The sequence below is a fragment of the Aricia agestis genome, chromosome 4 (genome assembly GCF_905147365.1).
Source record: "Aricia agestis chromosome 4, ilAriAges1.1, whole genome shotgun sequence".
NCBI lineage: Eukaryota > Metazoa > Arthropoda > Insecta > Lepidoptera > Lycaenidae > Aricia > Aricia agestis.
In genome coordinates this window covers 22,054,047-22,065,272 of record NC_056409.1, presented here as the reverse complement: position 1 = coordinate 22,065,272, position 11,226 = coordinate 22,054,047, and the positions used below count along the sequence as shown (strand labels likewise).

The 11,226-nt window shown below is 41.4% G+C and overlaps 1 protein-coding gene across 1 annotated transcript in view; it reads right to left on the bottom strand.

Moving 5' to 3' along the window:
• Positions 1-2,748: 2,748 nt before the first annotated feature.
• Positions 2,749-11,226, bottom strand: part of LOC121726440 (homeobox protein Nkx-2.1-like) — a 45,976-nt gene continuing 37,498 nt past the window's right edge. Inside the window, exons 5-6 of the mRNA XM_042113817.1 lie at positions 7,022-7,108; positions 2,749-5,504 (exon numbers count right to left, since the gene is read on the bottom strand). Of these exons, the coding sequence (XP_041969751.1) occupies positions 5,265-5,504; positions 7,022-7,108 (327 nt within the window). The 3' untranslated portion in view covers positions 2,749-5,264. The remainder of the gene's footprint in view (positions 5,505-7,021; positions 7,109-11,226) is intronic.

Below are 11,226 nucleotides of genomic sequence, written 5' to 3'. Positions count from 1 at the left end.
TCTAAGTTTCACTTCTACGTGAGTTTTAACTTTTTTAAGATTGTATGCTGTCGCACTACTGGACAGAGGGTACCAATTTTACCACCTATCCCAGTTTTAATTTTACTAAATGCTAAATGCTAATTAATTATTATCTAACATAAATTGGCAGATCTATATAAGAATTCGAAGCTCGTAGCGTCAAGCTAAATATTCTAAGCAACGCAAAATCTACGTAGATTCAAATTTTATTCAACTGAGCGGGGGCTGCAGGCATTGTGGAAGTAGCTCATAATTGTAACAATACAGCGGAAGCGCTGGAGTGCGGGCAATTAGACGAAGACGCGGGCGGCTGTTGGGCACGTACAGTACAGTACAGTACGTCGACCCACGCACCACATTGTCCTCGTAATTAGCCTGAACGCTGACAGGAACAACATAGGCAAATATTGTAGGTACAACATTTTGATACACCAAGAGACTGTACGTAGAGGCGAGGTGAAGGTACACCTAACTTGGGTAAGTTCTACCTAAGTTAGGCGTACCAGTATTGGTATTGGCTATGCCATCAGATTGGTACTTCATTATACGTGTACAATAAATGTCTGTGTTTACACGTATGCGCTTCATTTTAGAGGTGGTAGGAATTAGGACACTCTTAAAGCATACTTTTACAAACATACTTTTGCACTAGCCACCATGGTAGGAATTAAAGTATGAAATCCTTTCTATCTCTGTTAGCTATCACTTTCGAGATTTTTCGCAGATAAAAATGTTGTTCGTCTTATTAAAATGAAGCTACTCACAAAAAATTAGCTTTCGATAGTAATAAAAAAAAATGTTCTAGGGAACCCTGGCCTGACTATGCCTTTGCTAAATCTAAAATAATAAAACGTAAAAATGTAAATTTTGAAATGTAGGTTGCAATTGTAAAGAGAAGCATAATTATAGTCCTGTATCGTTTTTTGTTACAAAAAATATTTTAATACATTTTTACTTAATTTTTCTCTCAAATATTGCCACTTCTTTTTCTGAATACTTGGGGACAAGACTTTAGAGTCTAGGGCAGGGGTCGGCAAGTAATTTTAGGTGGGGTCCGGAGACTGTGGAAAATGTTTAACGACGTCCAGAAAAAAAACACTTGTCCTATGTAGCTTAAAAATATTATTTTAATTAATAAAGGTGTACGTATACCTTATCTATATATTAATTGATACTTGGTATAAATTTTGCGGTCCGAGATTCGACCTTTCGCGGTCCGCCTACAGTTGCCTACCGCTGGTCTAGGGTATTATTCAATTCAATTCAAATATCTTTATTTCAGACTACAGTGTGGTCCATTGGTTAGTATTACATAAATTAAAAATTATTAGGGTTATTTAAAAAGAACAAAACATAACTTAAAGTAAATAATTAAAACTAAACAAAAATCATGCACCTCATTTAGAACTATGAGCGAATATATCCTGGAGGTCTGCTTTCGAATTCGTTCATTATCCGCACATAGTTCCTTAATATAGGTGCATGCGGATCATGAATCGTCTGGCACAATCTTCAGGATGCTGTTGTCACTTCCCCTTACGCGATTTATTAGAGATGCAGCTTTCTTCAGCATTATTGATTGAGTGTAAACTATTACTTGCACATAATATGGCACGGTATGACACAATATCGTATAAAACCTCACTTTGGGGCTATTTAGTATAAATTACTACATTTCAATATTTTAGACACATATTTTGAAATTAATGTAGTACCTGTATTTAATGAAAGAAAGATCTTGCATGAAGATGTCAAAATAATTATGTCGTCGTCTGAATTTTGTGTAAAATATAAGATTCTGTTCATTACATATTATTATAATATATAATACGAGATTCTACATACCGTTAAATTATACATCATAGAATCAAAATAAGCTATTTTGCTCCGTCCAGTATTAAATCGGGTAGGTGCCAGGTGGTATTACAACCTACAACCTACTCGGAAGGATTATCTGACGGTTGCTCCTGGCGATACTCCTACTGCATCAGTTGAGCCGAAATTTGATTTCTGTATCGAATTAGACTCGCTGAGAGGAGCAATTACATGAGGTAACTGACACAAATCCCCGGGAACTCGACGCCGGCATGCAATATCGCCGAGAGGTCAATCAGCCCTCACCTGTCCCTCCGGCCTAATCCGCCGTTTTATTAGCCCCAGTAATACGACGCACGTGCACCTTCCCTCTTTGTTCTACCTCGGCCGGGGCCTCGCGTAAACCGAAAGGATACAATAACAGAGTCACGCACGTGAAACGTAACCCTATTGTGAGAGGAGCAGGGCGGAAATTTGTATCTCCGCCCGAGGGAGAGATACGTTTCGGCGGCCGTAGCCTTGTCGCTCGGCGCGGGGCCCCGGCGAACTCGAACAAAGGCGATGTTGCCACGCGGAATAAACTGTTATATGTTATGAGAGATTATAAAGTAATCTGGGAATATTGAAGACAATAAAATGAGTTCAGTCGGAGGGGCCGGAGGTGAGCCGCTCCCGGTGTGCCGGCGCGCGGTAAACAAAGGGAATCGATCATGATATTGTTTTCGCATCGTAAATTGTTACCATTGTGTCTAAGAAAAGCAAGCGGGGAATATAATAATGACGCTGTGTACCGCATTCTCCCAACGCTCGGGCGGCAAACTCGAGCGGATATTTTATTTTCCGTCGCTCTCAGAAGTAGGAGGAAACCGGTGGGATATTGAAACAAAACTTAAAACTCGTTAATTTTTATTTTATAAATCGAAATTCTTACACCTCATCTCGTTATAATTACAAATTCCTTTTAATTAGTAGTACTATTATTTATTTATATTTAATCGTAACCGTCTCTAAACCTACCTACGTAATTACACCGGTCTAGTTATGAAAACATAATATATAATATCATTTATAAATTAAGATACAAAAACGTTAACCTCTGTTTGGTGTCCGACATCTCACTTATTGCTACGTTTCATCGTATTCGCTCGAGTCGCGCTCGGCCGTCGGCCGCCGAATTTCTACATATTATATTTACATTGCATTTCTACAATTAAATGTATATTAAAGTCACCCTGTTTTAAGTACAAAACAAATCTAGGAGCATTTTTGTTTAATTTGGTATCGGGGTCGGCGCGTGGCGGAGGGCGGGCGGCGCGGGGGCGGGCGGGGGCGAGGGCGGGCGGGGGCGAGGGCGGCGATCGGCGTCCAATTAGGGGCCGCAGTCAATTAGCCGTGAGCCGCACGAGCTCATCGCTTGACTCCGACTGACTCGAACCCGCACCCCACGCCGCCCCGGCCGGCCGATGTTGCCACAGCGCCTCCGGCTTAAACCATGTCATCGATCACAAATTTCGTCGTATACTGGTGATACTAATCCAATGTTCTACATGTAATTATTATGTAACAATGCATTGCGATAACAATATAGTAGCGGACTCAACCGCTCGGTCAGTATCGATTTTATCGATTTGTTTGCGTTCTCATTCAAACCTAAGCCAACAACATATAACATCTAAAATTAATATTTCAAGTATATTAAACAATTTTTATGATAAAATAAATCTGGCTGAACATTTTTCGAATATTCAGAAAGTATATTTTGTAAACGAGCAGTTTAATTATACATTGTTCATTTGTTACAAAATTTGTTACAGTTTTGATATTTAATGACTATTCCTTCTGATCAATACAAATCTGTTTTAACAGTTTCAGTGTTGTGTGTTTCATCTTACAACTTACAGCAGATAAGACAAATAAATGCGACTTGTACTAAAATAAATTTCAGAGAAAAAACTCACGTTACCTATATATTCAACACTAGACATGAGAGCAGGCAAAGTGACTATCTACTTCTGATATATGTATTAAAACAGGCATGTAATTTGTACAATGAACACGATTCCATAACTCAGTATAGAAGGTTCGGGCACTCATTACATAATTGTGTCGGATTTTTGCGAGTGCGAGCGAGTAGCGACCCACAGAGAGGAGAGCTCAGAGCACTCGTAAGAGGCTATCGATTGCCGACGTCAAGAGGACCTTCCAAGTCGCGCCTCACTTTGGGTTACTTCCAAATTATATTCAGAAAATATATTATGTATAATGTATATTATAGTTCTATATTGTCGCTGAAACTGTAAAGATTTGGATGTTATTAAATTTTAAGACGTACATTTGTGAGTTTCACATTTTTATGAGTTTTTGAGATGGTATATGATAAAAGCAATATCGTCCAAAGTTTTACATTTTCTGGCAGTTTCAAATACAGGGTCGGAGACTTTCATACTTTTGTAAACATAAACAGTTACTGCTAATTTGTTATATGAAACCAAACACAAACGTTATATTATGATAAACTTTAAATTTGAGCTGGTACAAAACTTGTATTCGAGGAATGTAGTATTGGAATGTCGGCTCGTATACTAGTCTATGTTATGTACAAGTTACTATCTACACACGCACAAACACCCTAACATAAATTATACTATACACACAACAATTTACTACCCATCGTATCGGTTTATTTACAGTAGCACAAATTGTATGATGAGGAGTCGCCTTCCAAATGAAAATGAGAAAATTGTGATTGTATGTACATCTCTAGATTTACTTATTCAGTTTTCAAAGTTTCAGTAGGTTGATTTAAAACAATGGTTATGTAATTAAATTCACTGGATGATATTATCTAATAAAAAATCAGTCAGTACCTATGCTACTGATATTACTTCAATACTGTACTACTACTGAGACTGTACACCGAGGTGTATGTGGAACAGACTGTTTCAGTTTTTTGCTTTTGAAATACTCAGCAGCGAGCGGGCCTTCCCCTCACTTTCTCGTTTTCATTTGGAAAACGAGCACTCGCGACAGTTTGATGACTAAGGTTTAGAAAACACTTAACGATATATTTCGATTAGAGTACCTACGGAAAACTGGGGTTCTCAAAACATACGGGGTCAAATCCTCAATGCTTGTGCTTACGAAGAGCGCTATTTACACGTAGCGCGGCGCCGCGAGCGTCCGCGCCTCACTTCACTCCACTGTCACCACAATAGTACTGCACTGTCCGCCGGGGGGTCGCCCGCCGCTTTACCACTGACAATGTCCACAGACGAGTCGGAAACTGAACGATACCAGTATTAAGAACAATACGGAAACGGAAGGGAGAAGGGCTACGCCGCTAAGCCGAAACTACGTGGACGCGAGCGCGTCTAGTCGAAGTACATCTCCTCCTTGAACATTGTCTCGTGGTAAAGCTGCGGGAACTTCTACCAGGCCCGGCCCTGCAGCGGGAGGTAGCCGGAGCACTGCTGCTGGTAGGCGGCGGGCTGGCGGTACGAGGACACGAGCGGGTTGCTGCAGGCGGCCTGCGCCGGCGCCCCGTACGAGGTGGGCGTGGCGCAGTGGCTGTGCGCCGGCGACGCCCCCTCGCCCCCGCCCCCGCCGCCGCACGGCTTGCCGTCCTTCACCAGCACCGGCACCGCCACCCGCCGCGGTGACGACGACGACTGCGGACAGAACTGAAGTCAGATCATGGAAAACACATTGGGTAGTTACTAGTTGGTAAGTACTGTTGCAAACTCTATCAGAGAGTTTTATTCCTAGGCAGATGGGGGTCCTACGTAGTTTGGTCGCGTTATATATATACATTATATTCACATGATCCGACCACGTGACGCTGGTCCGTCAACTGCCTAGGAATCAATTTCCTCGATGGTGCAATCATTTCTAACATCCTAAATTCGTTCAGTTGGTTACCTGTTTACAAACAAACAGATAAGTTAAACGTCAGCGCACAGCAACAAAACGGTAAGTAGATCACAATTTCAGTAAAGTTAATGGTTTGATCTTGATAATTACCTACTTGGTTGTCACCAAAAACACTCCTCCTACTAAAGAGTTAAGGGTTTTGCATATTTATCCAAATCTACATCTGCATAATTCTTCTCACGACTTCCGAGTCCCGGAACAAATATATTAAGTATTTGTATCGCTCTCCATCTTGCACGTGACAAAACAATGTTTTTAATTTAATTTGACAGTCGGGGGGCGGTCGAGGGCGGGCGCGGGGCGGCGGCGTGCTGCCGGTGGACCGTGGATTGCCTCAATTTGAGCGAGTGCCAGAGCGCGCGGTACGTGCTGATTGTTAGCACGGGGCCGCGCCAATTAATTAATGTCTTATTACACGTTTTAATGAGGATTAAACTCAAAATATAACATTAGCATTAAATTAAGATTTTCGAAAAGTGTGTCTCTATTTGGGACAGCATATTTAGGTTGTATATAAAGATAAATAAGACAGTCTGTAGACCTGAAATTATATGAAAATCCCTTCTCCCCTCGCCTATAGGTTTGCTCAACTAATTTACTAGTAATAATAATAACGTAGATAGATAAGAACGTCCTAACAATATCTAGTCATCACAATTTAGGATGCGATTCGCTGCTAAAGTCCTTGTGAACACGTCCTAAGTACTAAAACATCAAACAATCAGGAAGTACATTCCGCCGTTCACGAGCGAATACTGAACGCAATAAAACTCCCATATTCCGCACATCAGATAAGGCACAAAGAGCTTTTATACGAATTCCATCTCGGCCTCGCTTAATGAATATTTAAAAAGGTGAGTGATAAAATCGTCGACGGCGCAGAGGCGCAGACCCCCGCTCGCCGGCGGCTCCCGCCGCGCGCCGCGCCGGGAAGTGCGGGCCCCGCACGACCCCATATTCGAATTATATTACGCTGAGTACGCAAATATTTTTATGTGCAGACCTTGATTTTTAATCTTAGATGACATTTTTTTCCTTTTATTGCTACCATTTTTCCTAATTCGTATACCTACTTTGTGCCACGACTAGATACATCTTTTTTTACGGCGCGCAGCGCACTCGTGAATATTGATAAATTAGAGTCAGGTATCAGGATGTTGCACTGATCTGGATTATACACAGTAAGTAACTGTGTATAATTTATCCTTCATCAGATTTACTAGATATCTTTGTGCATCAAAATAATGTGTGTTACCTGATTGTGTTGATTCTGCTCCGCCATTGCCTTCTCCTTGGCCTGTCGTTTGCACTTGTAGCGATGGTTCTGGAACCAGATTTTCACCTGGAACAAACGATAAGTGTTATTGCCAAATATTAAACTATCCTCAAACCTAAAAACTTTGTAATTAAAGGTCGAAAGTTATTAAAAACTTAACCGGAATACAAAAATCAATATAATGTATTAGGGCACTGAACATCCTTAATCAATATAATAAATGTGAAAGTGTGGATGTTTATTGCATATGAGTTGTGATATCATGAAACTTTGTACACATACTGTTGGAGGTATCAGAAGTAACATAGGATACTTTTTATTAAAAAAATATTTTTACGAAAATAAAATGTTGACGTGGACGCGTACGAAGTCGCGGGTAACAGCTAGTAGCTTATAATATGTTACCAAGGCCATATTCATTGAAGATATAGGATCAGTATTCAGTATTTTAGGAGCCTACTGTGGACTAAACAACGGTAACAAGATTACAATTTACTCAGTATTTAAAACTAGCTAGCCCGTTGTGCCAAAACTCGTTTATCGCACGGGAACCGTATTTTTACCGGATAAAAAGACTATCCTATGTCCTTTCCCGGGACTCAAAACATCTCCATACCAAATTCCATCAAAATCGGTTCAGCCGCTTAGGCATGAAGAGGTAACAGACAGATAGACAAAGCTTCGCTTTTATTTTATTAGTATGTCTTGATTGAACGAAGGAAATATTAAGTTCTAAATCATTACCCTTTTTTTGAGAGTTTGTTTTAAGAGTTAAGACTATTGAACTCTACATTTCATATTAATTAGACGGAACACATAATAAAAGGATTCATTAACGCTAGCACAGAATTAGCGCAAAGAGTCGTCGCGTTTAATGACTTGCGCACAAACAGGGGGCAGCCATTGTCTTACAACAACGACGAGTGTGGGGCCGTCGAATGTCGAGGCCGTGGCTCAGTAGAAACGGTCCTGGGATCGAATGTTTTGTTCCACTCGATTATATTATATTAGTACTGATATAATTTTTTATTAAGAGGAAACGTTTAGCTTAGAAAAATAGAAACTATTAACCACTAAACCGATTTTGATGTTTGGCACCTGCAGACCGGAGGGAGGCCAAGGCTACTTTTGACTACGGCAAAATATTATAAAATCAAATTTAAAATTATGTGTTTGCTGTTTTTGTATTTAAAAACATTTTTTGCCGTATCGCATGTATGACAAAAGTCTTCACATACGGAGGTAAAACGACATTACATGAATAGAGAAAAATGATAAGCTAGTATTGTTGCTTTCAGCAATGTAGTTAAGACAACTGCACTACACGAAGCCAGTCTAACGTAGTCTTAAAAATTAAAACTTCCTAAGATGTATAAACACACTAGGCCGAAAAAACGCGGCCGAAGTTCGGCATAATTACGCCTGCAATGTATTTTAAATTGCTGAGTGATAAGTGATAACACACCATACCGAAATTACGTCGCCTTATATTGTATGCGAACTTCGGCCGCGTATTTTCGGCCTAGTGTGTTAAGACACTTAAACTACATCTGCTGGCCGTACAGAGCGTTCAGGATTATTTAACCTCTCACCGGACCTTTATGCCAATATTTTAAAGATCCATATCCCAGACACTCCGAGGTCGTACATCTAAGAACGGTACGTAGTGTGGGACCTGCCGAATGCAAGTGTTTATCCACCCCAGCAGTGCCGGCACCCAATATAAACACGATCCACTCGCCTCTGTTTGTTATTTTTCTTTGTTTGTCGTTGGGAATTGTTACGAGTGCGCCGGGACCCGCGTGTATGTAACGAACACTTCATCTTAATAACACGGCCGCCGTAATCCTCTGAGATAGTCAAAATAATTACAAGGGAGTAGCTCTACACAACTACCAGTAGGCGCGGAACGCGGAAAGTCTAATAGGTTATCAGGCGCGTTAATAAATGAACAGTTTTATGACGTGTTTCGAGGAGGCATATCGACGTCGACGGGCGAGGGCTCTCGACGTTAAAAATGCAGGAGCAGAGAGCGGCCTCTCGCCTCGCCGATTCATCTCCGCGGGCGCGGGAAAGGGACGGCGGCGGACGGCGGCGGGCGGCGGCGGGCGGACGCGGCGTCCGCTGGCCGGCGCGGCGCAGGCTCTACCCGTGCTCCGTGCACCAGTTAATGAACGGCTGTTGACGGGCGTCGCTTATTGCACTCCGCCGAGGCCTGGACGCTCTCGTGTCGAGCACTTTCTTTCAATCTCCTTGTGCATAATGCTCCGTGTTACCTCGCACGCACTCCGCCTCCGAGAGCCATTCAATTATTTGTTTTGCACGTAAATGACTCGCTTCTCGAGCGACGTTTCGGATGTACGGTATGAGCACTGTCTCCGAACGTCCTTTGTGAGGACTTTTTATTTTATATCATTTCGGAGTCGTATTTAAGAGTTTTTTTACACAACACAATCACAAAATTTTTTGCGAGAAATTGCTAGTGAAATCATACTTAAATAGGTGTTTATGTCAGAAGAAAAATCATCCACTTAGTATAAAAACAAACTAGGACGGACATGTATAATTTAAAGGTATAAAAACTTATACTAGAGTTAACACTCTCGACTCGAGGCCTCGTTCCCATAAGCCGTAAGGTCGAGAATGCCGCGGGCCGAGGTTTCACAACCGCGTAGGTGTTCCGTTCCCGAGAAGAATGACGAGCAGAAAATAGGCTGCAATTAATATAAATAAAGACGCTCTTATGTTTGTTTAGCTCTTCATTTGGTGCAGTGATTTGAGAGTGACGCGGCGATCTGTCCGTCATTGTCCGCCATCTTGTTGCTATTGACAGATGTCAAGCGGACAATACGAGATAATTTGAATTTTATTTTGTTCCATTTGTAATATCATCGACCGCGCACCGTTATCGCGGGCCCGCCCGACCTCGATTAAATAATGACTGGGAAAGGGCAAATGCTTCCCGCATGCCTGTGCACAAAAAAGGGAATATTCCTTGCTTTTTTTATAGTAACTATTTAACTAACGTGAAAATAAATAAAACGTTTTTATTTCGGTCTGTGGACCATGTAGTGTTAGTAAACATTTAACTTAAAAACTATGTTAGCAAGAGTACAGCATTGCGAATTATAATAATATATTATGGGACAAGCACAATATCACGTATAATATAACTATTATATGTGATATTAGTGTCCTTAACTAGGTGGACGCGAGTCCTGTGCTGCATCATAGCACTGTCCACATCCAGTCTCTCCGCAACTGTTCTTAGGAGGCTGTTGGTGCTGCCCCGAACCCGATGTATCAGGGATGCCACAAATTTCCTTATGATAGCTGAGAAGCTATCCACTTCAGCTGAAGCTAGCATCCCTGAAGCACTGCAGTGTCGGGGCAGCCCCAGCAGCGCCCTGAAGGCATTATTATACTGGGTGCGCAGGGCTCTATATGTAGTTTGACTATAATTGACCCACAGGCTGCCCGTGTACAGAGAGTGACAATATGCTTTAAAAAGAGTTATTTTCACTCGTCTGGAACATCGGGCGAACCTACGGGACAACATATTAGCTCTAATACATAGAGCCCTGCGCTCCCGTTCCATATCGAAAAATAAAAGCACATAACATATTGTGACCATTTGTTGTAGAAAAAGAAGTATCTCATTTTTGAGCCACTGAGATATAAGTACTACACGAATTTTGGTGCGGTTCGACGCGACGTACAAAATAATAGACTTGGAATTTTAGCTGTTATTGTTAGCGATGACTGCTAACCTAAGGCATATTTTCGTAGGGCATATTATAAAATTTATTTATGCCTCCGCTATGCCTGTGCTCCGCGGACATTGTAACGGGCGCGCGGGCGGCAAAACAAACATCAGCCTGACGTCCCATGAATGCCCGTCATGCCTTTTGTGACTTATCAAAATACTCGTTACAGCGCTGCCAGGGTAAATTCAACTTTATAGTGATGTAATAGAAGTCAATGTTCTACTGTGGAATATCAATACAAATTGGTGATTAATACGTGGCAGTGGTGACGATGTGACGATATTTGGGATCTCACGTTGTCATTTAATCTGCTCGGGTCGCGGTATTTTCACAGGTGTGAGACGTATGGCCGCAGTGATGCGAATTCGCAAAGAATATTCAATAATTTCATTAAATAAATAGGTACCTCTACTTCTT